Here is a 26,133-nt window from a genome sequence, read left to right on the forward strand (position 1 = left end):
TTAATAAATAACGACCGTACAAATCAAACTTGATAAAAACAAATAAAATTGAAAAAGTCAAGGGGCAATGATCCGAGATAAAAAAGAAAATGGTGAAAATGCATCGGAACATTTTTTTGTCGTTCTTACGATTCGACATTGCCAACGCTATGAAAAGTATGCCGTAAAGCAACCTATCTACGAAACAACGTTCCATAAAATACTTGCATTTTATAATTTACTTATTTTCTATCATATTTGTTCCTATTCCTAATTACGTATTTTTTGGAGTACTATAAAATATAGAAGGCACATACATTTATACAGGTTCGTATAAATGTATCACATATGCATGCATCTTTCTATAACTATATATAGGTAACTTCTGTACATGTACGTGTATTTTCTCATATTCAAAATATAATAATAAACATTACACATAGTGTAGCTTGTGATTAGTTCTGGATCAGGGCTTTGATCGGCAATTTCCATGAAACGAAAGCGTCGATACTCATTTTCAGATTACGAAATACCATCGTAATCTCTAGTCTTCATTTTTCTTTACTTGTTTACTTCTTTTGATCGAGAATAGACAGTTTCAAATCGTCATATCGATGATCTGTTGTTTCATTTTCAACCTTGTTTTTTTTCCGTCATTGATTTCTTCGCTCAAAAGGAAACAACCGTACAAACGTCTCGATATCGCTTTGAAATACTGTCGCAATTGCGTTTATCTGTTTTTACATCAACATATCGTCATATAATCGATCCAATAAAACATGCTCGTTTTACCATCTCGGCGCTTATGATGCGAGCAATGCGTAAGTTTACTTAATTAACATATTTGTATCTTTGTCCGCTATTCTTGTCCTCGTTTTCGTCGTCGTCGTCGTCATCATCGTCATCGTCGTTGTTGCGGTGACATTACATTAGTAAATAAAATATTACAATATTACCTTAAGCATACGTACTTATTGTTAATTTTCATTTCTTTTCTTTTTCGTTTTTTTTTTTTTTTTTACATTCCTACATTCAAACTTGTAAATACATTCAACCAACATACACGACGTAAAAAAGCACACGCGCATACATACAGCGTATGTTAATAATCCTTTGTAAAGAATTGTTATCGTTTCAATCACTCGCATCATTTTCCTTCTTTCTTTTTCATCATATTTCGAATTACAGCACATCTGTATTTACGTTAAATTTTTCACGTAGAAGGCATAGAAATATTACGATTAAATTGCGGTATGAGTAAAAATTATATCTGAATTTCAATGTGATAAATATCGATTGGTGAAACTTTCGTACAAGATATCAATACTCATCCCACAACAACAACAATAACAACAATAATTCTCTTTCGTCTATTATTATTTAAATGCATAAGTAATAAAGAGTACGATCGAGTCAATAACTATCATTGAGATACGTTGAGATGCGATCGTAAAATAGATCGAATTAACATTTAATGTTGGACGAGGCGCACGGCAAAGAATGTGCTCCCATCAAACTAGTACGGAACGTATCAGGAACTTGATCAAGTACAAACAAACAACTGTGGGTTTATACCAGAGTAAATAAGTAGGATAGAAAATTTTTAAATGGAAAAGTAAATTGAAAAATAGTGGAGTGAAGCTCGAGAATCGAGCTGGGAACGATAGATTTATGCGTATAAAAATAAGAATTTATCTTGATATTAAAAATTTATCTATCTTACGGATTAGAACTAGCGCATCGTCGTACTCGAATATTCTAATTATACGAATGTATCGGAACAATTCCGGTTGTTTGTTTGTTGTGTGTGTGTGTGTGTGTGCGCGCATGTTTATATGAACACACGCAATGTACATATGTACCTTGTTGATACATGCGCGTGATTACTCTCGAAATTCAGTTCAATTCAATTTCCTTTTTGTTTGTATATGTTTCCTGTCTGTTTGTATATGGAGTATAACAAATGATCGTGGATACGACGAGAGTAATCGATAAACACAATTTTATAGTAACGAAATTATTAACCAAAATTATATTTCGATTAGGCACAATGCATTTGTGTTATCAAAGGAGAAAACAATATGTAACTCCAGTTCATTTTTCTAACGAATTTTGATCGCAATTGCATCGATGTCCACGATGCGCCATTAACCACTTGCTACAGGACACTGTTTCGTGGATTTCAAAATGTGTTCATCGAACGTCATTCTTCCACTGCGATCCTTTCCCTTTCGTCGATAATATAGTCGTCGTAATAGACGAAAACGAAAGGAACGCGGTAAAAGTTATTTTCAACTTGACGCTCGATAATTAAATGTACCTGTGTAAGTGGAAAATTCTATACCTTTTAAAAACAGTCTTTATACAGTGCTTAAATTATTATATACAAAATGTAGCTGCTTAAGAGGTAAAAAGTATTTCTCCTTATCGTAATTAATTGTTACGCATTAAATTAATCAAATTCGCAGTTACAGAGTTACATTGATTTCGTTCGCGATTAATCGAACATGGTCTTCACTCGTTATACCCTGCTTGTATATTTACAAAAAAGCTGCGGGTGTACGATAGTTCGTCGACTGACAATATACTGCGTGCTTTATAAATCTCGGTTTCGTAAAAACGATCGAGGTATCGTTGTTCTCGTGTTCTTAAATTGAAAATAAATGCATGATTTTTCAATACGTGAGCAAATCTTTTGCTCGTCCACATCAACGTATAATTATATAAAAAATACAAGTGCAAATATACAGATTTACAGGATATAAATAGATGTCATTGGGTAAAAATCTCGACCATTGTATGAAACGGACGGGTGTAAGACTTAAAATCTAGAATCTAAGTACATCCTTACCTATGTGGGCCTGAATCAAACGTCAATAAGATTATAAAATGTTGACTAACGCACAATAGAAAAGAAAAAAAAAAAAAAAGCAGAGAAACTTACATAGTAGCAGTACGAACTATCGTGTCTGGACGTTCATGAAAAGAATAAAGTAAAAAAGTTACCAACTAAGTCTGGAAAAAAATGATGACAGTAAATCGTCAGCGTTGGCCAATCAAGTTGATTTAAATTAAACCGTTCACTCTTGGTCTCGATTCTTACGGAAACGAATACTCGAATAAAATCGAAGGGGTTAGGTTGGCCGCTCTCTCCGCTCGGCTTACATCGACGTTCATAAAAGAAAGAATAGAACGAGAAGAAAAAAAAGAAAATTCCGTTAGAAGTATTACAAGTTTTTCACGTGGAAGTGGCATATCATCTTAACAAAAATATTGCGGCACAATTTCCCATGATTGCAGCAAATAAAATTATAGATTTGGAAAGAAGTGGTGCTAAACTGGAATATGCCTTTTCTACGTCTTCGCAAACTCCTGAAATAATAATAATAAAGCGATTATTACAACAATTATAGGTCATACAACCCGTTATTTAAATAACTTGATAAATATCTGATACTTTAGTGTAATGTAATTAATCAGGAAATACAAAAATAAAGAGGGGAAAGTAAGAAATGATAAACGCGTGTTTTTTTCATTAAAATACCTTCACTAACGAGCGTATAGAATCGTTCATCTTGGATATGGCCTCTTCGGCAGACACGATCCAATTTAGTTAACCAAAATCCTTGTTCCGAGACTTTGGTTTTAATTGTTCTTCCCGTTACAGATGTCTTTTCTGCATTACGACCAAATTGCATAGAAAAACAAAAGGTCTGTCCAAAATTTGAAGAAGCTTCATTGGTTTTTAGCGACACTATTGTGTACCAAGTATCTTTTTCTTCCCAACTACCATGACAATAATATGCTGCAACAGCAATAACAAAAATAGAAGATATAGAAGATCCATAGGTAGAAAATATTGCAAATAAACCTGGTGCTTACTCGTTTCTTCCGTATCGCATGTTTTTCCAATAACAATTTCACTCTGATCCCACGAAGCACAGCCTATTTGAACACTGGTTCTTTTACAATCCTCCCTTTGCTGTTCTTCTTGTTGTTGATAATGTTCTCCTCCGTATTGATGGTGATGGAGATGGTGATGATATTGTTGTTGATGTTGTCGTTGTTGCTCGTATGATTCCTTTTGAGGTACATCTTCGTGCCAAGTCCTTCTTTTGGTGATTCTAGAAGGGCGTCTTTCATTACGACGTTGTCGACGAAATGGAGTGCTAGATACACTGAACGGAGCAAATCCTAAGACAGCATATCGTCCAGGATTGGGACATTTTCTCTGACGTAATGAAGAGCCTGTAGAGTAAGGAAACGAATTACATAATAATGTATATACGTTGTACTAATTGTACGATTAAAATTATCAATGTGGAGAGTCACTTACTTATTAGAGTGGTATACGCCATTGTAGATGTATCTGCAAGGGAACATGCTTCATCTGGCATTATAGCCTTTTCATCTATGAATGTTTCATGTTCGAAATGATGAAAAAAGAAAACAGTCGGGGCATTTAAAGACCAAAACGTCAAGTTATACATACTTACCTGATTGCTGTAATTCTATAATATGATGATCTCTTTTGTGAAATATCATGCAAACATAGCCAATATCACTGCAAGAATAAAATACTTTTAACACGTCATAACTATTTCCATATACTCTGTAGTATTGTATGGTTATTACTTACCATCCGCTAGTAACATGGGCGATTAATTTTACTTTATATCCTTGTGTATTCTCCGAAGGATGTAATTTCTCTAGATTATGACAAACAATTTTTTCTTCGTGAAATGTATCCTCATCGGCGTTTTGTACTTTAACCTTAAGCGTTGCATTTTTATTCGTGAAATGATAAACTTTAGTACCATCCAGAGAACGCCAGTCATGATGTTCAGTGATCCATGAAGGATATTTGCATCTATTGTGTTCTTTATCAACTGCAAATACAAACTCAATATTTTTATAACCTCATATTTTCAAGCGAAACGTATATTGACAAATAAAATTAGTCGATAAATTTTGTATACCTTTTGTAAGCTTTATAGTTGGCGATCCCTCGGAAACTGTAGTTAGGCCATTACAAGTTGGTTCGCCCGATTGAGCAAGTAAATAGGCCACCTTCCCCTGATGATGTGTTTTCTCTTCGTATAAGAAGCATCTGCTCAAAAAGGATAGGTAGAAAATCAACAGTCAGCATAAATTTAATATCTAATCTATCGGTAAGCATTCATACCTATACATTTTTTCGGAACTTGAGATACTCCTTCCTTTTAATGTTCCAACAAGATACTTGTTACGACCATCATTCCATACAGCAAGACATTGCAATTCTTCAGCTAAAATATGAAAGAGGAGATACGTAACGAAATTGTATAATATATACACGAAAACAACATTTATTCGAGAAAGAAATCGATAATAACGACAGTGTTCGCTTAATCTTACTGTTACTCTCGCTCCGTTCGATATCCGGGCAAGCCTGATATTTCAGCAGTAATTTACTTTCGTCGGTACATTTTTCTCCAAGACTAATAGGCGTTGCGCATTCACCGAAACCCTTGTCATAGGTAAATGTAAATGACGATCCACTAAAAGGACATGGTATTGGCTTGGAATTTACACGAAACATGGAATATAAAGTATCATCGGACTTGATGTTTGAGCACATTTCGTCCAAGCTGATCTGTTCCGAAGAACACCATCCTGATGACAAAAACAAAGCTTCAGCTTTTAAATTTCAAGATATAGGACGATGAATAAAAAACGAAATAGAGAGACTAACCTTCACGAAATTGAATCACATTCTCATGTCGATCATTGACAATTATACAATAATAACAACTGTCACCACTGAAATGCCATTGCAAGGATTAATATACCTTTAAGCTCAAAATTAACTATCTCATCTTACTATATTTTAAAAACTACAAGCGTCTTCAAATACTTACTAGACAATGTACGAATGCTCTGATCGCTCGACACATGTTCTTTCACCCAAAACCGTTGCGTTTACGGTAATCGATGATAGTTTTCCATATTGATACCACTCTCCAGTCCATGCAACTGGGAACTCGCAAGAACCTACAGTGATTTTACAATATTAACAGATAGATAAATATTCCTCGTTCCTTTTTTGTTTAACAGATAGATAGTATACGAGCTATTTATGTAATACTAAAATAAAAGTTTACAGAAACAAATCGAATCCGAAAATATTTATTTAATTGTTGATGTGCTTCAGTTATTACATGTTAACTTAACGAAAAGGATCAATTCGATTCATTGTAAGCAACTACAACTTATATATTATGGTATACAAGTTGTCATTTATATTCACCATTTGCAAGACGTATATCAACCAGGAATAACAACAATAGTATTAACATCGTTGTCGAGCGGTGAAGACGTCTTTCCTCGTATAATAAGGAAAATTCTCGCATTCTGAAATAAGCGAAACAATTAAATGTAATTAATTTTTTGTATCATGTAAACGTTATAACGAAAATAACGTAACCGTTCTTAGTGTAACCGTTTTCTATTATTTTTATTTTAGTTACTTCTCCAAGATTAAAATACGATAAAGTGTTGAGAATGGATATCGATTTTAAATTACTATCATCTGTTTCATTTTATTATTTTTATCGTTTTTGGTAAAATTAACTACGTGTACAATTTGATAGTAATTCGAGTGTATTGTTCGTTTTTCGAAATTAGAGAAATCATAATGATGGAATAAACGAAAGAAAATATTCATTACACGATTAATACAGCCAAATACAGCGACAGCAAAAAGACGTACGTAAAGAGTTTGGCGGAACTGCGAAAAGCATCTACGAAAGAAACCTCCGAGAAATATGCATTATTTAGCAAAGTACACGTGTCCCGATCGGTTTCGCTCAACGTGTTCTCTCCCTTTGCCGCGAACCTCGTGTGCACCACTCACTTTGTACCTTATACCCTATCGTTCTAGAGATACGCGATGAGACACCGATCTGCGCATTGTAACAATCCTTGAACGTCTAATTTCCTTCCCGTTTATTCTTTCATATTTACTGCCTCTCGAAATTAATAAGCGTGTTTTGTGTTTCTTCTAATTTCTATATTTCCATTCTTTGTCTCAACATGAATTTTCCGGTTTCATAATTTCTTTCGTTCATAATGTTAATCTACACTGAACAATACGAACTCGTATTCATTTTTTCACGTCGTCGTCACGTAATATGTAGTATACAAAGGAACACAATAAATTCGGATCTTCGGACGATTCAACTTGTCATTGACTGATTGTCATCGTTGTCATTGGGAACACTAACCTTGTTTGTATATCCGGCATGGTAAATGCAAAGGCAATTCGAAGAAAACGAATAATTTCAGAAAGCATCGCCTAATGACACGCGATTGAAATCGAGTATTTAGATATAAAGCGAACTGGTTCATGGAGCAGATCGTTTGAATTTTAAGATATCTATTAAATAATTAACAATTACGAGATTCTATCAGCATGTAAACAACAATTTTTACAGCAGCAAAATGAAGACAAGGGATTATTGTAAAACACAATATTCGATTTTTTCTGACTGTTGAAAATTTCGCCTCACAATAATTAATTCAATTAATCTGCGATCAAAGGGACGCGTTAAACACGATCGGACTGTCTATCAGCAGAGCGTTTTTCATCAATTTTACCGTGGAAGAATAACACATCACTCTTTTCATTAGCACCATCACTATCATCGTATGTATCACGTCGTTAAACAAGCATCATCGAATTACAAAAGTTAACTTTTTCTCCTTGAAAATACGTCACATAAACTCTTTCATAGAAATTTTTTGCTTTCACACAAATACGTTAGAAAATAAATAAAAATTTAACACGTGAAACGTGCTGCTTTTAATATTCTCAGTTTTTAAATAGTTTACACTGATAACGAAATTGGATATTCACTACTGTGCTTCAATTTTAAAACTTTTACAAGTCTGTTTGTTCGTTTGTTCATTTGCTCACTTCTAGAAACAATGGCGGCAGCCTATGAGCAGCAAACGAAACGCCGCGCCGCCGTAACTATTGCATACTACGATACAATACATACTATACTGTGAAACCCCAGCATGCACTGCTGCATTTATAGAGACTGCTCGCCTCCTGTTTATCGAAATCGATGTGTACGGTATTAAAATTTTCGTATGTTTCCCTATTATACTTTTTGTCCTCTTCTTTTCCTATCTCACTTTCTTTCTCTTTCTCTCTATCTTTCCCTTTTCCTTTCCTATTTTCTTTTCGTTTCCCTTTTCCTTGGTTGTTTCCGTTTCCGTTTCTTTCTCATTTCAACATTTTGTTGCAAAGCAGCACGTCATTTGTTGATTCTTTCATCACGCTCTCTCTTTCTTGAATGAATTGGAAAGATCAATGAAAAGCATCGATCGTTCAATTATCAATTCTATCATAGAATGAATATTTTCTGATAATGAAACAATGATCACAGTTGGTGGAAATCTGTGGAATCTGTACGAGGAATAAAATAGAAGACGCTAGGTATAAATTTGAAAATACCTAAAACACACGCTTGTTACTAGCAATGATAAACTAGGAACTTTTGTGGAGGCACTAGTACCAACATGAAACAAGAGCAGACGAAACAACTAACTTCTACATGGAATTATAGGGGAAACAATCACTTGGCTTATGTGAGTTCTAACGTTCTAATCGATTTTTTTCTATTCCTTTTGACTTTGGTCACGTGTGCTTGATTAGATGTAATCTGAAAAAAACATTTTCATGAGTGATAAAACTTATTCAATTAATTTGACTCACAAAAGATACTTATGTAGGTGTTAATGATGTACCATAGCGGGTTTCGAAGAAAAAAGGAATTTTTGATCATACATACTTTTATAAAAATAAGATAGAATCGTAAATATATATTTAATTTATTTGATTTTTTGCATATATATAACATAATAGCATAATATAGTATTTACTTTGTATATTACATCTCCTGATGTACGTGACGTACGTGATTTTACATTGCCATACTTAAGTATTGTTGGTGGTCGGACATTATATGTACGAGTGAAATATCGATAATCACACAAACATAACACATACTTACGTATCGATAGATAAAGAATTTTATATATATAATTGTATAATTTGTATATTATTGCATATTGTTATATAATTATACAATTGTACCGGAGATTATCTAAAATAGGTAAAAATCTAGTCACTTGTGTGAGTAGCATAATAATTATGTATTATATATATATGTATTTTTAATTTTAAACTTAAAATGATACTACATATTGCATTTTTCGATAACAAAAAAAAGTCGAAATATGTTTAATGTTCCTAAAATATAATATTATTTCCAAGGCATATATTTCTACTGTTTTTTAAACATACCGAGAAAAAATAAAAGTTAAAAGGTAATGACTTTAAAGGAAGAAAAAAAGTTAAACTACACATAGGATATAGAAGCGTATACTAAAATAGTTTTTGTTCGATTTACTCCATTTACAATGTTCTTGCATATCCTACTACAAAAAAAAAAAAAAAAAAAAAAACAGTGTATTCACGTGAATTAATAAAAATTAAAAATAATAATCTGATTTAAAAAAAAAAAAAAAAAAAAAGAAACAGTAATTTGCAACTTATTTATACAACTTCAAAGAAATTTTTTATATTTATTAACAATTAATAATAACAATTTCAAATAAATTGAAATTTGAACACAGAGTGACTACAAACAATTTGACTTTCAATCTTGATCTTTAGATTTTTACTTAAATTTTGATTCTCTAGTGAATAAACAGTTAAAAGTCATATTGAAATACGTATGTATGTAAGTACTTTCTATGAAATGGATTTCTACATACGCACAACGCTGTCTTGTACATGTTTGTATACACTCACAAGGTGTATTAAAAAACACTCGGTATTAAGACGAAGCAGAATACATACATACATATGTACATACCTGCATTTTTATTATTCTTTTTTTCCTTGTAGCATTTCTGAACTTCCTAATGTTGCTATTATCATGTATAGCACACAGGGAACGCACATATATTGTGCGATTCATCAATTGTGCATATGAGCGTATCGAATTTAATGAAGACACGCGGATAAAGAAATAGTTGGCGGCAATGTAGTAAAAGAGTACCGTTTTGAAAGTTTTGATGACCAAGTATGTATGTATGTAGGTCACAGAAAGCTCTTGAGCGCAAGTCCATCGCGCAGCAAATACGACTTTTCGATCGACACGTCGTTTCGTAAAATACGTTGGTAGGTAGGTCGACGGTCGCAACGTTTAGAACGTTGCACGTGTGCAAATGTTACCAAAAATTTCTTCCATCACGGTATGTTTTATCCAATTTGGACTTGATGTGCTTCCACATTGGACACTGAATTGTTTTTACACGTACAGACACACGCCAATTTCCCTTTTAAATAATTTCAAACCTTCTGTTTAAATCCCGGCTTAAATCTTTCCTTTATTCGTTTTTATTTCTTCGCATGTTTCGATCCGCAAGAAAATGTTTACTTAGTAGGTAATAACAATTCACTGTTTATACCTTTAACGAAGAAAGCACGAGATAGATAGTGTGTATTTTTTGTTACGACCAAACGAGATTGTTACAAGTATAGTAAAATCTATTTGTTCGTTTCGTTTTATTAAATAATTCCTCGTTATTAATTATTTTTTCATTTGCTTTTATTTACTTTTATTTCCACGAAAGATTTTAATTATATTTCACGCGCATAGTTTTCCAAGTTTCTTCTTACAAAAATACTCTTCTTGAATTATAGTAGATGCATCGGAATGTCTTTCTTCGCTTGGAAAGGGAGCAATCGTTCTGAAAATACCGAACACGGTGGACGTAACTTACAAGATGGTCTCTTTCAAATTGCATCTCAAGCTTGTCACATATTAGTACAAGTAAGTTTAGTACAGTTAAGTAACAATTAAGTAACAAACTTACGAGTGTGTCAAATTCGAATAAATTTGATTTATTTAATCGCGCTCTCATTTCTGTTTGTACTCCATATTCATTAAATTGCATATTATATATATTTCTGTGGCACTTTAAATTATTTATTTCAATTAATTTTAAATTATTTCTTTAAATTGAAATCGATGTCGAGGAGCGAAAAAAATTGTATATGTAAATCACCATTTCGACTGTTTCTATACGTATCAATAATACTACAGTCAGTCAATTGTTGTGCGCAAGTGAATCTCAAAACTTTCATGAGCGATAGTAAATACAAGTTGATACGAGTGCTCGATAATATATGTATATAGTAATTTTGTCGTATGAAATTTGATTCGAAAGGTAAACAACACGCACAACGTTTCATACGGTGGAAATAATAATGTAAGGAATATCGCATATTCGAAATGTTCAAACAATGATGAAGATTCGGTACGTCACGCAGCTTCTTCCACAAATAAAGCCACTGCTTCCACAGTTAAATCTTATACAAAGTATAGGAAAGAACAAGGCAAAGATCAAGATGTAGTCGTTTTGTTACCACATCGTAAGAGCAGAACACCTCTTATTAAGCACAAATTATCCGTATGTACAATTACGTAAGGATTTCTCCGTTTTCGTTTCATTTTGAATGTTTTTGTGATAGTTGTCAAATAAAAATTTACCGTCACTTGTCACAGACAGTTTCTGAGAATGCTAGATTAGAATTGAACGAGAAGTCAAAATATATCGGCAGTGGTAGTAGAAATGGCGGTTCTGTCGGTGGTGCTTCTGGCAGCGGTCCTAGTGGTGGCGGTCCTAGTGGTGCTAGTGCAATCAACGGTAATACCGTTCCCGATGATGACTTCGAACTATGGGATTATTCCGGTTTCATGTTGAAAAATGATACTGATGATCCAATTACAAATGGAAAGTTAGTGTTCCTTTTGATTAGAAATTTTTATCCTAATAAAATACAAAGAAGAATCATCCAGAAACAAAATAATTAATTATTCATGTTAACATTGTGTGTTATCGAAACAGATGGGGAGGCGCACAAGGATGGTGCAGGCCAAGTTGCATTCCGATTACGGTTATATTAATTTTAATAGTATTGGTTGTTTTATTACCGTTGTTAGATCACACGGCGGATAAATACGCGTCAAACGGTGCAGATTTTGGTTTCGATACAAGTTGCATGAACGGCTGTAATTTATCTTTCGTGGAAACTCTACCGATCGGTCTGAATTACACCAACAATACCGTCTTTCTCGACAACACTTATGACTCTTGGATTAAATTGATCTCGTTAGCACGGCAAAAAATAGAAATAGCATCGTTTTATTGGACTATGAGAAGAGAAGATGTATATCCAGACGACAGTGCGAAACAGGTATGTAAATGAATTTATTTATTTCAGTAAATAAAATTCGACATGATTGTTTCAGGGTGAAGAGATATTCAAACTACTTCTTCAAGCGGGCAGAGATCGGAATATTTTACTGAAAATAGCGCAAAACCTACCGTCGCAAGTTAGTCCAAACATCGATACGGAAGTCTTGACAAAAAAAGCAAATGCCAAGGTATAATAATTTCAAAGCTCGCTTTGAAATAATTCAATAATAATACGAATGATTGAATTCGGTTAAAAAAAAAAAAAAAAACAACAAAAAAAAACGCCGATTATATTCATATTGTGATTAGGTTAAAAGTTTAAATTTTGCTGGATTACTGGGAGGGGGGGTACTTCACACGAAATTATGGCTCGTTGACAGAATGCACGTATATATTGGTTCTGCGAATATGGACTGGCGGTCGCTCTCACAGGTGAAAGAGCTTGGTCTAATCGCTTTAAATTGCAGTTGTTTGGCAAATGATTTTGCTAAGATATTTGATGTAAGTCGATTGTTTCTGACAATTCTGTACATATAATGTACGTAAAAGCTAGAGTTATTTTTAAAAATGTTTTATAGGTTTACTGGACAGTAGGCGATGATGGTAAAATACCATCCGTTTGGCCAGACTATCTTAACACAAGAATTAATTTAAAAACTCCGATGAATTTTACATTTAAGAACAATAAGTATAAAACATTTGTCGCGGTAAGTTTGATGCTTTTCTGAGGACAGCGTTCCAACATATAAATTTAATATGACACTTGAAATATCAATATATGGATGAGAGAGAGAGAGAGAGAGAGAGAGAGAGAGAGAGAGAGAGAGAGAGCATGTCAGCAATTCGTATAATTTGTATATTCTGTTTTTCAGAGTTCTCCTCCCCCATTTTCGCCAAAAGGAAGGACCAATGATATTGATGCTATTCTTTATTGTATCGAAAAAGCTGAGAAATTTATTTACATCTCGGTAATGGATTATTTTCCACTAACTGTATATACAGCTAAAATCAAGTATGTATCGATTTATCCTTTTCTTATTGATTCGTCCGTATTAATTTACTTAGGTTAACGTACTATGTGTTTCTATATTTCAATTCGATTTATTGATTCAACGTGATTTGACTTTGTATACGACTTTAGATATTGGCCGATAATAGATGATGCATTGAGAACCGCAGCTATCGAACGTAAGATACATGTACGACTATTGATATCAATGTGGAAGCATACGAGTAAATCAGAGATTTTCTTTCTCAAGTCACTCGCGGAATTAACGGATAGTTACGCGGGTGTAAAAATTGAAGTGGTCAGTATTTAATAACTTCATTGACTCATTTTGTACAATTCTGTTTCAATTGAACATTTTCTATATAACGTCGCACTTAACGTCTGCTATCTTTTTGTTTCCAGAGAAAATTCATAGTTCCTACGAATCCTGATTTTGACAGAATACCGTTTTCAAGAGTAAATCACAATAAATACATGGTGACCGATGTAGCAGCGTATATAGGAACAAGCAACTGGTCTGGCGATTATTTTATAAATACCGCAGGTAATTGCTTTTCTTACTTTTTCTCTTACCATATCTTTACGACTGACGATGAACAAACGTAAATTTACTATTGCTTCGTTAGGTATAAGTACAATATTCGAGACTATCAGCGACCAGACTTCCGACAACCTTAGGCAACAGTTGGAAAATGTTTTTCATCGCGACTGGCATTCCGAATATTCTTACGCTTTAAACGGAAGTTTGCCATTCGTGGAACGATCGACAAATACCATCGAAGATGATTACTATCTACGATCATCACGTTACATATTAACGTGACAACATCAAAGATTTTATTAATATTCGTTTCCAGCGAAATCACTCCTTACCACTTAATATGTCGAGACGAATTTCTTAAATGTCTCGTCTCTTGTCACTGACAAAATTAAACTCTTTCTTTTCTTCTTCTTCTTCTTCTTCTTCTTCTTCTTCTTCTTCTTCTTCTTCTTCTTCTTCTTCATCTTTTTTCTTTTCTTTTTTTTTTACGAAGCACATTCTTACGATTATTCACACTCAGCAAATATCGACTTCGAGCTGACGTTCTGTTTGTTCCGTGTACACTACATGCACAAACACATCCTTCTTCCATTCTCTCTTATGTTGTTTCATCTCTTTATTATTATTTCTTTAAAGATATATATATATATATATACATATACATACACAAACGTACATACACCTACGCGTAATATTCCTTCTCTCTCTTTCTTTGTCTCTGCCTGTCTGATTCTGTCTTTTTTTAACACACATCTCCTTCCTTCCGGAGTGCGCGCTCGCGCGTACGCGTATATATGTATGTGCACATTTATTGACCACAAGAAACGAATATATCTGAAATCTTGAAGATATCGGAGTAGTCTTACATAATGGACGTTTGTGTGCCTTGGTTCAAGTGACCTTGCGAATGTCTTCTATGAAGAGAAATCGTTTCAATATAAAAAACCGATATTCCGTCCATATACAATCTTGAAAAAAATTGTACACTTTGTGGAAATTTACATTCCTGGTTTAAGAGAAAAACACAGAAAAAACTTGCCTGAACGCGTAGCATATATTATAATTCGATACAATACGCATTAGTAATGTTATATTTTTTTGTCGATATGACGTATATCATATAATTCACCGATGTAAAAAGAGCTGTAAAGAAACTGCTAAAGTACATGTTTAATTTAAATGATATGCATTTTTACATGGAAATATACCAGAATAGCTCGATAATCGTGACAAAAAATAGTGGTTTTTCACAGCTAGATTCAAATTAGCATGACGAATTATATGCTTAAGGAATATATTAGTTTGCATCGCGTTAATCATGTTAATTTGTTTATCTAATGCGGAACAAAGTTCGTTTAAGACGCACAATATCACCATTTGCGATTTTATTACAATTTTATTACAATCAATGACAATTGTCTTTGTTCATTATTGTAAAATTACATCTTTCGTCTCACGTCTCATAACGTCGCAAATTATATCTTTCCTATGTATTATACATTTTTATTTGTACTTCCATTCTTCATATTTTTGTACAAAAAAGGAAAGAAAATAGATTTATATAAGCATATATACATACATACGTACGTACATATATACATATCTAGATAAGATTGTATAACTACTTGTCATTACAGTAATTATCAATCATCAGTTATCGGTATCATTAGTTGTAATTAAACTTGCTTTTAGTTCTATTCCTTAATTATTATTCTTTCTATAACTGAATATATTATATGTATGTAAAATTTAATTGCCATAGTGTACGTCACATACGACAAAAGAAATGCTGATTATTATACGATAAATTAGTAAGCGTAAAGGAATTGTGGCAGACCTTGTTTTTTGCTATCCAGTTCACGTCAAGTAGTCATATGAAGTTGAGTATAATACTTTTAAAAAATATGCCAATGATGTACGGATATGTATATTGAAAAGCAGATTCATGACAATGTAATGGTTTCACACGTTAACAGCATATTGCTTATTTATTTGTTCAAGCACAGAATTCGAATACATGAATTTTGCCATATTTGCAAAGATTGCTGACCAATGTGTCGTAATTGAGGTGTTTAGTTTGCGAATGTCCGTTCGGTTACCGTCAAATTATTTTGAAACTGATCGAGATACACGAACCTGATATCACCTTGGATGCTTCGAATATTCGATCGAAGTCCGTCTTTTGGATTTTCTTCCTTCACTTTTTTCGTTTTATCAAACTTTTAGCAAGTTAAATGCAAGTACACGAGTTGTTCCAGCGTTTTATCCAGTGTTGATAAAACGCCATTATACATATGTAATATAACGTCATAACGCTGTTATACAAATTGCCGACAAACTACTTTGCTCGGATCTCGCAAGTAAAATCTTCGTATGTTACGGGTGGGTTACGGGGCACATACGACAAGGAAATAAATAGGGGTAACCGATTTAGAAAAGTACGATCGGGGAGAGCTTAATAAGAAGACGAAAGAAGCAGGAAATTTGGAAGAAAAAGCTGAGAAAAGAAAAAAACGAGAGATGAAATAATGAAATGATGAAAATAAGGTGGTTGACTGGGGATCGAGTGTGATTGAACGGTCAAGGAAGGGGAAAGAGACTCAAAGGGTAAAGAGAAGGGGCAGTGAACGAAGCAGAGTAGAAGGAGAAGAAAGGAAAAGTAAGACTGACGGCGGTACGAGTGACAATTCTGAGGTGTTCGCTTGCAAAAGACTCGAGGTGGCATAAGAGGAGGATCGGTAGATTCGGGCTGGGAGAAAGTTTCCAAGGTATATCTCTAGTGTTTGTTTCTTCGTTCATTCGTTCATTCGTTCATTCGTTCTTTCGTTCGTTCGTTCGGTCCTTCGTTCGTTTGTTCGTTCGTTTTTTTTTTTTTTTTTTTTTTTTTTTTTTTTTTTTTTTTTTTTTTTTTTTTTTTTTTTTTTTTTTTTTTTTTTTAGTTAAGTTAGTTAAGTTCATGATTTGTTTGATACCTTAAAAGAGTGTCGCGTAGACGTTGACTTTACGGAATTTCGGATAAGGTCAGTGAAATTGTGCAAAGATTATCCCAATAGTTCGAAATGATACGGACTGTACATTTATTTAGTACTAGATGATCTTGGATGATGTTGGTCGTATTAAAAAATACTTTTGCGTTTGACTCGTATAATTGGAACGAAATTTATCCAACAATATTCTCGATACATCCTATTCGGATAAACGACGGCGTTAATACGCGCGTGTAAAGAAAGAAATTCTGTTTAGCTTTTCTCTTCTTTTTAATAATTTTTAATTAGTACGTACATGTGTACGTGATTGACGAACTCTTCATTTCACACGGTCGTTGAACATCAAACTTTCATATAGTTGTAATGTAAATTTTCCTTCGTATATTAGGAGGGAAAGAAGGTAAGATAGAGACGGTGAATGGTGAGTGGGGTGAAGCGAAAGGGTGAAACTCGCGTGTGCATGATGTGTGTAAGATGTGTACGGTGTACCAATGTACAAAGTAGTTTTCTTGAATCAGTATCGACTTGGATCTATGTCAGATTCCGGAGTTGGATTTCAATCCACAACTTTCTTCGTCAGACATTCACCGTGAATTCGCCGCCAGTTAAAATTCGTGTCGAGCATGGCAGGAGAGAATCGTTTAAACGCGCGAATGTCGTTCGTTCGTTTGTTTGTTTAGACATATATATTACACGTGTAAAGAACACGTATGAGATGCAACTAGGTGCAATTATAATACAATGATTGAATTGATTGTACGAGACGACCGTGTAAGAATCTTTTAAATCTGTGAGGCAAATCGTTTTGATTTTTTTTAAAGCAACCAAGTTGTTTTGTGTTGCGAAAGTCTTCATACCAAATAGAATATTTAACGACGGATACCGTTACTTTGTAAAGGTTGCTCGCGCAGCATCCGTATTCTTAATATTTACTTACGTAACCGCATGAAATACGTTCGAATAAATTCCGATAATTTGCGAAGCATGGAACACATCACTCTCTGCGCTGTATTCGATTCGGAGGATATGTCACAAACGTGATTCTATATATGTGACAAAAGGAAGACTTCCACGCTAGTGGCCAAGCTAGTGAGACTAGCAACGAAACGTTATCCAATGGCAATGAAACGGCAGAAGATGCTGTGAAGGTAGGAATTAGGAATTCTAAAACGCAGAAACGATAACGGGCGGTGGGCGGCTGTGGGAGATGCGAGGAACGTAGAGAAAGAGAAAAAGGACTTTCATTTCGTTATACATAAATAAATGTCGAATCTTCGTGTATTGCCGCGCTCACGATACTGTTACACACTTTTCGCTTGGTAATCTTGCTCTAACGTTTTAACTCGACGAGTTAAATTTCGTAAATTTTTTCATCATTTCGACTGTTTCGGTCTCATAAGGAAAGAAAGAGGAACTCGTTAGCGATTCGAAGAATCGAGTGAAAGGCAAGCGAAATAAAGTTACTTTTCAGTTGTATCTTTTGTTAAAAAGATATAAACCAGCAGCAGAGTAAATATTAAGGATCGTAAGAATCATTAAAGAGCATCGAGTAGGTTCCAAAGTTCTTCAAGTGTCGAATAATCTTTCGTAGTTGGACGACCAGCACAAACTATCGATGATAGATATAGACGTTTCGATTTGAATTTGGAACATGGTAAAAGACGCCGCGACCAAGTTCACGATCAACTTTCACTCTATGACGCGATGATGTACGCAGTTTCTCTCTTCTCTGACTAGTTATCGTGAGAGTACAAACAGTTGTGTGAAACAGGGACGTTATTCATTTTAGATTTAGTTATTCGTGTGATTGTCGCAATATAGTGTGCTTTGTTTGTCCCTTTGATTGTTTCGTTTTGTTTAGTTGTCGTTTTATTGTTAACTTTGAAACGTCACGTAGCGAACGCAGCAAACAGAAACAACGCGATGGTGGAAGTTTTGGTGGAACCTGGTGGCCAAGAAGCGACCGCCTTGGGTAACGATTGCAAATTGAACGGCAACCCGACGGAACGTTTGGCTCGAAGCGATCGTTGCGATTCGATTTTAGAACAGTCGAACCTTAGCCCGATTCAACAGTTCTACAATGGGCAAAGCATCTTCATCACTGGTGGTACCGGATTCGTTGGCAAACTTTTAATTGAAAAACTTCTCCGAGAGTGTCCTGGGATCTCGTTCGTCTATTTGTTGATACGTCCGAAGAAGGGGAAGGATATGCATCAACGTATCGAAGAAATCTTCGACGACCCGGTAAACATCTCTCACTTTATACTTAATTTTTTTCTCCAGCTCTTTGCTATTTTCGAGCTCGTCAAATTTTTCTTTTTCTCTTTTCGATCGAACAGATCCCGAATCCAGATTCTCTAACACCACTTTTGCTTCCGGCTCGATCTACGGATCGATCACGACACGATCACTCGCTTTCCCTCGACACGTCGTTCTCAAGCCACTCTCTTCTTTTTTTTTCCTTTTTCTTTTCTCTTTCGTTTTTTTTTCTTTTCTTTTTTTCTATCTTGCCCTATCTTATCTACTTATCTACTCTTTAACGCATCAAACCATTCAAACCTAGATTGGCGAACGCACCTAGGGTACCGGTTTCTGAACGGATCTCTATCTAAAAGCTACCATCGACGATCCATCCATTGTATCCAATTGCTAATTTACTTTTCTATTTAGCTCTTTGATAAACTGAAAGAGACGCAACCAAAATTTCGGCATCAAATCGTTGTGGTAGCCGGAGATTGCAGTCAACCAGGTCTCGGCATGTCCTCTGTAGATAGACAAACGGTTACGCGAGAAGTCTCTATCGTTTTTCATGTTGCGGCAACAGTCAGATTTGACGAGAAAATGAAACTTGCCGTACCAATCAACGTTCGTAGTCCGATAGAGGTAATGAATCTCTGCAAGGAAATATCCTCTTTAAAGGTAAATAAAACATTCTTTATATACAATTATACAATCGCATCCCTTGTTCCTTACTTGTACGCATACGTGTGTATAATATATGTATATATAAGTATATGTATATATTTACACATGCAGTACCAGTATATAAGCACTGCAATTCTAGCAAGCAATTTTGTAACGATAAACGCAACTTTTAGTCGTTCGTCCATGTGTCGACGGCATACGCTAATTGTCCGTTAGATCTTATCGAAGAGAAGGTCTACGAAGCACCGATCGATGGAGAGAAGTTGATAACTATCGTTGAATATATGGATGAGAAATTAATCGATGAAATTACCCCGCGGTAAGCAAATTTTTCAATTGTGCTTCAAATTACGCTTCGTTCAGTTATTTCCATTCTGCTTATTCTTGTTCCAACAACTCAACTATATTATGTTACGATAGATTGTTAGGTGCATGGCCGAACACGTATACGTACACGAAAGCAGTAGCTGAAAGTGTCATTGTGAAACAGGCCGGCGAGCTGCCTGTTGGAATATTTCGTCCTGCCATTGGTCAGTAAAATTTTCAAGTGTCAATATGCTTTATCGTTCCCTATAGCTTTATGATCACCGACATCCCCGATATTTCGTACGTACTCAATCACTCTCTTCCTCATATTCCATGTACACGGTTTCCATTATAATTATACGAAATAGATTTGAAAGTAAGAACTAAGCAAGAGAGCGAAGAAACGCGTTGAGAGTAGGAGTAGATATCGATTGGATGGATATAACATTTTTCAGTGATATCGACGTATCGAGAACCGATACGAGGATGGATCGACAATCTGTACGGACCAACAGGTGTTGCAGCTGGAGCTGGTACCGGTGTCTTACGATCGATTCATTGCGATGGATCCATACAAGCCAATGTCGTTCCTGGTGATTTAACAGTAAATGCTCTGATAGCTTGCGCTTGGGACATAGCGAATCGTCGAAAGTAAGATTCATCGGTTAAAACTTAAATTTTCTCATTCGTTTGACTCTTTTCGATTTTTGCTTCTTATTTCTTTCTTTTTCTTTTTTTTTTTTTCTGTTTAATCTTTCGCTATTTTTTTCGTGCATGGTTTATCTGCGCCTTACTATTTATTTTTGCGCATTTTTTTTTTTTTATGCGCAGATCTGCGACCACCAAAGAAACAGGAAATGACATACCCGTTTACAATTACGTTTCGAAAGATAATCCTATAACGTATGATCAATTGAAAGTTTTATCTGAAAAATACGGACTTCAATTTCCCACTAGCAGAGCCATATGGTACTATAGTTTCCGAAATAACAAACACAAGATAATTCATCTTATGTACGTTTACTTGTTACATTTATTGCCGGCACTCTTGATCGACACTATCACGCTCTGTTTAGGAAAAGAACCGAGGTAATTAATTTTACACACACGCACACGCACACGCACGCACGCACGCACGCACACACACTCTCTCTCTCTCTCTGTCTTTGTCTTTCTGCACTTTTTTCCATGATATGATTTTTTTATTTCCTTCTCCATCATGTACATCTGACATCAATATACATTGCCCTCATTTTTTTAACTCGAGCATTTTCTTAAAGGATGTTAAAAATTTATAAAAAGATACACAAATTTATGGATGTACTCAACTATTTTTCTACCAAGGAATGGAAATTTTCAAATGACAATGTTAAAGGATTATTGAATAAAATGACAAAGGAAGACCGTGAAAATTTTGCATTCGACATCACGGAAATTGACTGGGATCATTATTTTCGAATGTATGTACGTGGAATTCGTATGTATCTGATAAAAGATCCGCTAGATACTCTTCCAAAAGCACGTGCCAAGTGGCAAAGGTATCTCGTTTTTTTTCTTTCTTGTTTTTTAAATCGGTCATACATAGTGACCAATGTTGAATGTTCGTTTTACAGATTATATTGGACTCATCAGGTGGTTAAGCTAATTCTCGGCTATGCTGTATTACGAATATGTTGGTTAACTTTGTCTCTTCTCTTTCGGAATTGTATACGTCAATTTGCGTAGCAAATGAATTTTACGCGTATGACAAGCGGAAATCAGAAGCGCGCGGCAATGCACGCAATAATATACGTCGGATGCACATACATATATGTACCTTTGTTTGAACTTGGTTGAGGATCAAGCGTCGTTTTTGTCTCAACTTCATCATCGCGAGATGATCTTGTTCCCCGTGTTTGTGATCGAAAGTGAGGCTACTTTGCTGACTTTCTGAATAACTCGGAAGAATGGAGAAGAAGAAAAGAGAAATAAAACATATTGAAAAAAGAGTATTACACAATTTAATTCGTTCAGGTGCCGCGTATTCGCTTTTATTCAATTCAAGATCATTGCAAAACCGTTTGGTAACTCCAATCTGATATATCATTTGAGAAATTTTCGCGTTTGAGAAATTTGTAAGTAAATGATAAAATGCAATGCGTTTCCTTTCATTTCTCTTTCCTTCTCTTTTCCTTTATTTCACGAACGTTCTTATAGGACATATTTTCCGCTTATTGGGAAATTAAGGCAATACCGCCTAATTTTCAATTGTGTTTTAAAGGTGTGCAAATCTTGTACTTTACGCTTTCATTTGTAATAAAACATAGTTTCCTTTTTATGGAAATCACAATTGATTCGACTTGCTTGCTCTGTTATCTCTTGTGATGACAAGATATCGCGTATAGATAGCCAGTTGTGATCGGTTTGGTAACGGCAACTGGTCATGCCGGTTCGAATCGCATTGTATTTAATGTCACTCGATAATAAATATACAATTGTTGCATAAGATTCCACAACGTATTTCATTCATTTCCAAATATCAATGGAGGACGTCTTTTATAGTATACGTAAATTAATAAATAATGTGCAAGTATACAATATACATGTATAATTATTCATTCTTTAAACATAAGAAAATACATACGTACCGAATTTGGGATTCTTTCATCTTTTTATTTTAGATTGTTCGACAAGCTCACTCTTACCGCCGTCTCTACCACTATCTTCTGAAATCTTTTCTTCTTAAATTACTCGTTTATCCACTTTCTTTTTCTTGCATCATTCACTCCTCCTCAGTTAGTTGCCCCTCTCAAGTCGTCGTCGCTCCAAAGGTCATACCGAAAAATTCCAAAGTACGTTGCTGTTAGTATTAGTTACATATTTCACATCCATCCCTTGCCTTTTATCCTACTAATTTAATTTTAATTTAATACTCTACCGATCTCGTGATTTGATATCTATTCACTATTTGTGATAGCAAACACAGTCAAATAAGGATACATTGAAGTATACATATAATGGAACATACACTGGATGAACGTCGTTTTTACAAAAGATTTATTTTTCATAAGAATTACATTGATAAGAAATTGCTAAATCTACAACATCTTTGATAATTTATGTAAAAAATATATTATAAAATGTACTATATATGTACATTGCCATACATATTAATGACCGATTATCGAGATCTCGTTTTTAATTATATTCGATGTTACTTTTTTCATTTTTCTTTTGTTCTTTACAAATACATACGTACATCTAGTTAATGGTATTATAATAGAAAAAAAATGTGTCTTGCAATTGCTATGTATATATTGACGGCTACATTCGGAATACTTCTGAAGCTAATCATACCAATCGGTATATTTTTCTTAAATCTGCTTGGAAGAATTATTTACTTTACATACTCACTCTTTCGTAAGCTAACTGCAACTGAATTGACCCGAGTATCTACTGACAACTGATTGCGATGGAGATAATTTCACTTCTAAAAAAAAGAGTAATCAAAATTTGTAGATACGTGATTTCCTGACACAAAATAATTAACATATAATTATAATTCGTATAAAAAATGATTAACGATGTAAATGGATAATCAAGTTCAAGAGACAAACTAATAACGAATATCAAAGTTTTATTATTAAAAAGTTTTATTAATAAAAATGAAATACGACAATAAACGATTGCAAGATTTTTTTTATATACTTTTTAATCTTACATCCAAGCAAGAACACAAGTTCAGTAAGACGTTCTTTACGAGTTCCTATTTTTAAAAGCTCGTTATTTATTATGATTTTGGACGGAATTTCAAAATTATTGGACGGATTAGTATACTTATATACTTTACGTTTTACGCCATTGTGTAATATCGTAACACTACGTAATACATTCAACCTCCTCATCTAAATCTTTTCAGTTTAATGCAGCATGTATATATCGTTAATTTTTTGTTATCCGTATTAATGAAACAAGAACGATGTCATTGCAATTTGATAGAATATCAAATTGTTCTGTTTTAATTCGTTGGTAGTGCAGATACCGCACTATGTGGTGTTGTTGGACGAGAACCAGCGATGGATTGTGTAGTAGATGCATTTAATGACTGCATAGTTCCAATCTGAAATAAAGGTTGTCAATCAATGGTCTAGTTACAAAAGACAAAAACGAACAAATGATAAAAAAGATTAACAAAAGCGAATATGACAAAGTGAAAAGACTCCTTTCAGATAACTTACTCTTAAGTGAGCCAAATCTTCTAATCTCGTAAGATCGCACAATTCTACATATAAAGAATACACTATTAACCATCCATAAATGGAAGAACAAATGAACGTCATCCATAAGATGCACATTGTAATGTTATAAGCAAATATCATGTCATTTACTATACTAAAGAAGATAAAAGCAAAAAATCTGAAAACAATGAAAACTGCAAAACTGTAGAGCCATGGTACCATCTTCTTCTCATATTCTTTTCTTAAAGCAGCTGTCAATATCAAGGATGTTGCAAACACTATTATTCCTCCAAGCATAGAGAACAAAGCAAAAACAACGAGAGCATTACGTACTGAAATAAAATATCGATATGATAATGATTTATCGCATTTTTCTGTTTCCTTTTTATTTTATCTAAACTTATAGAACCAATTAAATTTCAATAATCTATATACTTACCATGCCGATTACCCACATAAACAAATTCATATGATATCATGTAATAGCCATAATGGGTTGAGCCCGGTGCAGCTTCATAAAGACAATAAAGATCAAATATAGATGTGCATATGGTGAAAGTGGCTAAACACTGAAACAACACCTTTCGTCTCAATATAAATTCTGTATACCACTGATCAACTACATATATGCTTACCAGTGCAAATATAGCTGTAAACATGGCGCCTCTTTGAATATTGAGTAAATATGAATGCGATAAAATTGGTTTCTGATACCAACGTGTTTTAACACTGCGCGTTGATCGTGAAGATTTTAAATTTGCACTGCTACGTGTAGTAACGTGGGAATATACCGACGGTGTACCCATGCTGGGAGATTTTTTTCCGTAATTCATTTTACAAATATGTCAGTTTTTTTTATCGCTATGTCAATTGTATTTCTTACGAATACTTGAAACGACGTATTTTGGAATTGTTTTATACCGTAACATTAAAGGTTAGTTTATAAATATTACTTTCACTGTTTCCTACGATAACATTTGTTTCTCACTACGATATTATGATGATACATATCAATTTTTTTCAACGATAGTTTAGTATTATAATTGTTGAAAATTTCAGTCGATCAAGTCATAAACATAAACATGAAATCACACCGTTTCGACAATTGTCGTCCATTAGAAGCCGACGCCCGAAATTTCAAATCAACTTAACCGAAGTGTGACGACGAAAGTCGAAGAGATCCGAAGTGATTTTAATATAATTATAAATTATAACTTATAATATCAACTAAAGACAAAATAGACATATCATATGAAACTTCGTGTCTTGCGATGTCTTTAAAATTCTAATCTCTAAAAAAGATATAAAATTCTAATTCTTAAAATTCTAATCCCTAAAAAAAAAAGATCTAAAATTCTAATCTCTAAAAAAGATAAGTTTTTTACGATTTCTGTGATACACTATGGCGAATGTAAGATTTCTATTCAACACCATCATTAAAAACGACAAAGTTAGTAGCATTGTTTTATTACGAAATAGTTAATTACAACATTGAATAAGAATAATAATAAACTTGCTAAATACAACGGTTTTTCGTAGCCCATGTATTGGGGGAACATCTGATTCCATATAGTTTTCATTTTATATGGCTCGTACACGATGTAGTATAGTCGAATGAGAATTAAATTTTTTTATGAAATTACAAATAAGATATGAAACATGATAATTATAAACCAAGTACAGAATTTCAAATTACAATAGTTCCTTATTCATATTGCAATGCCATTAATTGTTCTTTGTATCTTTCAAATTAAGTCCTACTTTCTTACTACATGACATTATGGTTAATTAAGTGCATGTATAAAGATTTTACAAATTTAATTTTATAAATTGAATAACTTCATGATG

At 33.9% G+C, this 26,133-nt stretch overlaps 4 protein-coding genes and 1 long non-coding RNA gene across 13 annotated transcripts; 2 read left to right on the plus strand and 3 right to left on the minus strand.

Moving 5' to 3' along the window:
* Positions 1-362: 362 nt before the first annotated feature.
* LOC122538163 lies at positions 363-8,144 on the minus strand. 4 transcript variants are annotated; one of them, XM_043671992.1, is made up of 13 exons: positions 7,245-8,144; positions 6,269-6,372; positions 5,880-6,012; positions 5,714-5,781; positions 5,377-5,634; positions 5,165-5,267; positions 4,959-5,089; positions 4,619-4,868; positions 4,476-4,543; positions 4,316-4,390; positions 3,862-4,227; positions 3,524-3,784; positions 363-3,351 (listed from the first exon to the last, which is right to left on the minus strand). In XM_043671992.1, the coding sequence occupies exons 1-13, from the start codon at positions 7,310-7,312 to the stop codon at positions 3,236-3,238; spliced, it is 2,001 nt and encodes a 666-aa protein (XP_043527927.1). In that variant the 5' UTR covers positions 7,313-8,144; the 3' UTR covers positions 363-3,235. The 4 variants fall into 4 exon arrangements, with proteins under 4 accessions (XP_043527927.1, XP_043527930.1, XP_043527929.1 ...); XM_043671995.1 differs by lacking the exon at positions 7,245-8,144 and adding an exon at positions 7,118-7,194; XM_043671994.1 differs by lacking the exon at positions 7,245-8,144 and adding an exon at positions 6,731-7,047.
* A 772-nt stretch (positions 8,145-8,916) lies between these two features.
* Positions 8,917-14,320, minus strand: LOC122538167. Its single transcript, XR_006308799.1, has 3 exons — positions 14,183-14,320; positions 9,909-11,849; positions 8,917-9,134 (listed from the first exon to the last, which is right to left on the minus strand). It is a non-coding gene; the product is annotated as an uncharacterized LOC122538167 (long non-coding RNA).
* LOC122538162 (5'-3' exonuclease PLD3-like) lies at positions 10,748-14,773 on the plus strand. 2 transcript variants are annotated; one of them, XM_043671990.1, is made up of 11 exons: positions 10,748-10,871; positions 11,269-11,511; positions 11,607-11,839; positions 11,950-12,298; positions 12,354-12,488; positions 12,610-12,801; positions 12,879-13,007; positions 13,173-13,312; positions 13,442-13,607; positions 13,712-13,853; positions 13,936-14,773. In XM_043671990.1, exons 1-11 carry the CDS (start codon positions 10,755-10,757, stop codon positions 14,130-14,132), a joined length of 2,043 nt encoding a protein of 680 aa, XP_043527925.1. In that variant the 5' UTR covers positions 10,748-10,754; the 3' UTR covers positions 14,133-14,773. The 2 variants fall into 2 exon arrangements, with proteins under 2 accessions (XP_043527925.1, XP_043527926.1); XM_043671991.1 differs by lacking the exon at positions 10,748-10,871 and having other exon boundaries at positions 11,408-11,525.
* Positions 14,774-16,476: 1,703 nt separating this feature from the next.
* Positions 16,477-22,555, plus strand: LOC122538164 (fatty acyl-CoA reductase wat). 4 transcript variants are annotated; one of them, XM_043671997.1, is made up of 9 exons: positions 16,477-16,618; positions 18,735-19,081; positions 19,508-19,756; positions 19,936-20,081; positions 20,183-20,292; positions 20,524-20,719; positions 20,900-21,157; positions 21,349-21,606; positions 21,682-22,555. In XM_043671997.1, exons 2-9 carry the CDS (start codon positions 18,761-18,763, stop codon positions 21,791-21,793), a joined length of 1,650 nt encoding a protein of 549 aa, XP_043527932.1. In that variant the 5' UTR covers positions 16,477-16,618; positions 18,735-18,760; the 3' UTR covers positions 21,794-22,555. The 4 variants fall into 4 exon arrangements, with proteins under 4 accessions (XP_043527932.1, XP_043527933.1, XP_043527935.1 ...); XM_043671998.1 differs by lacking the exon at positions 16,477-16,618 and adding an exon at positions 16,770-16,870; XM_043672000.1 differs by lacking the exon at positions 16,477-16,618 and adding an exon at positions 17,218-17,237.
* Positions 22,213-25,443, minus strand: LOC122538166. 2 transcript variants are annotated; one of them, XR_006308798.1, is made up of 5 exons: positions 24,921-25,443; positions 24,725-24,854; positions 24,286-24,617; positions 23,898-24,167; positions 22,213-23,537 (listed from the first exon to the last, which is right to left on the minus strand). XR_006308798.1 is itself a non-coding variant. In XM_043672005.1 (4 exons), exons 1-4 carry the CDS (start codon positions 25,116-25,118, stop codon positions 24,066-24,068), a joined length of 762 nt encoding a protein of 253 aa, XP_043527940.1. In that variant the 5' UTR covers positions 25,119-25,443; the 3' UTR covers positions 22,213-24,065. The 2 variants fall into 2 exon arrangements, 1 of the variants encoding a protein (XP_043527940.1); XM_043672005.1 differs by having other exon boundaries at positions 22,213-24,167.
* Between the last annotated feature and the right edge of the window lie 690 nt (positions 25,444-26,133).

This window comes from Frieseomelitta varia, unplaced genomic scaffold, assembly GCF_011392965.1.
Source record: "Frieseomelitta varia isolate USP_RPSP 00005682 unplaced genomic scaffold, Fvar_1.2 scaffold_966, whole genome shotgun sequence".
NCBI classification, from domain to species: domain Eukaryota; kingdom Metazoa; phylum Arthropoda; class Insecta; order Hymenoptera; family Apidae; genus Frieseomelitta; species Frieseomelitta varia.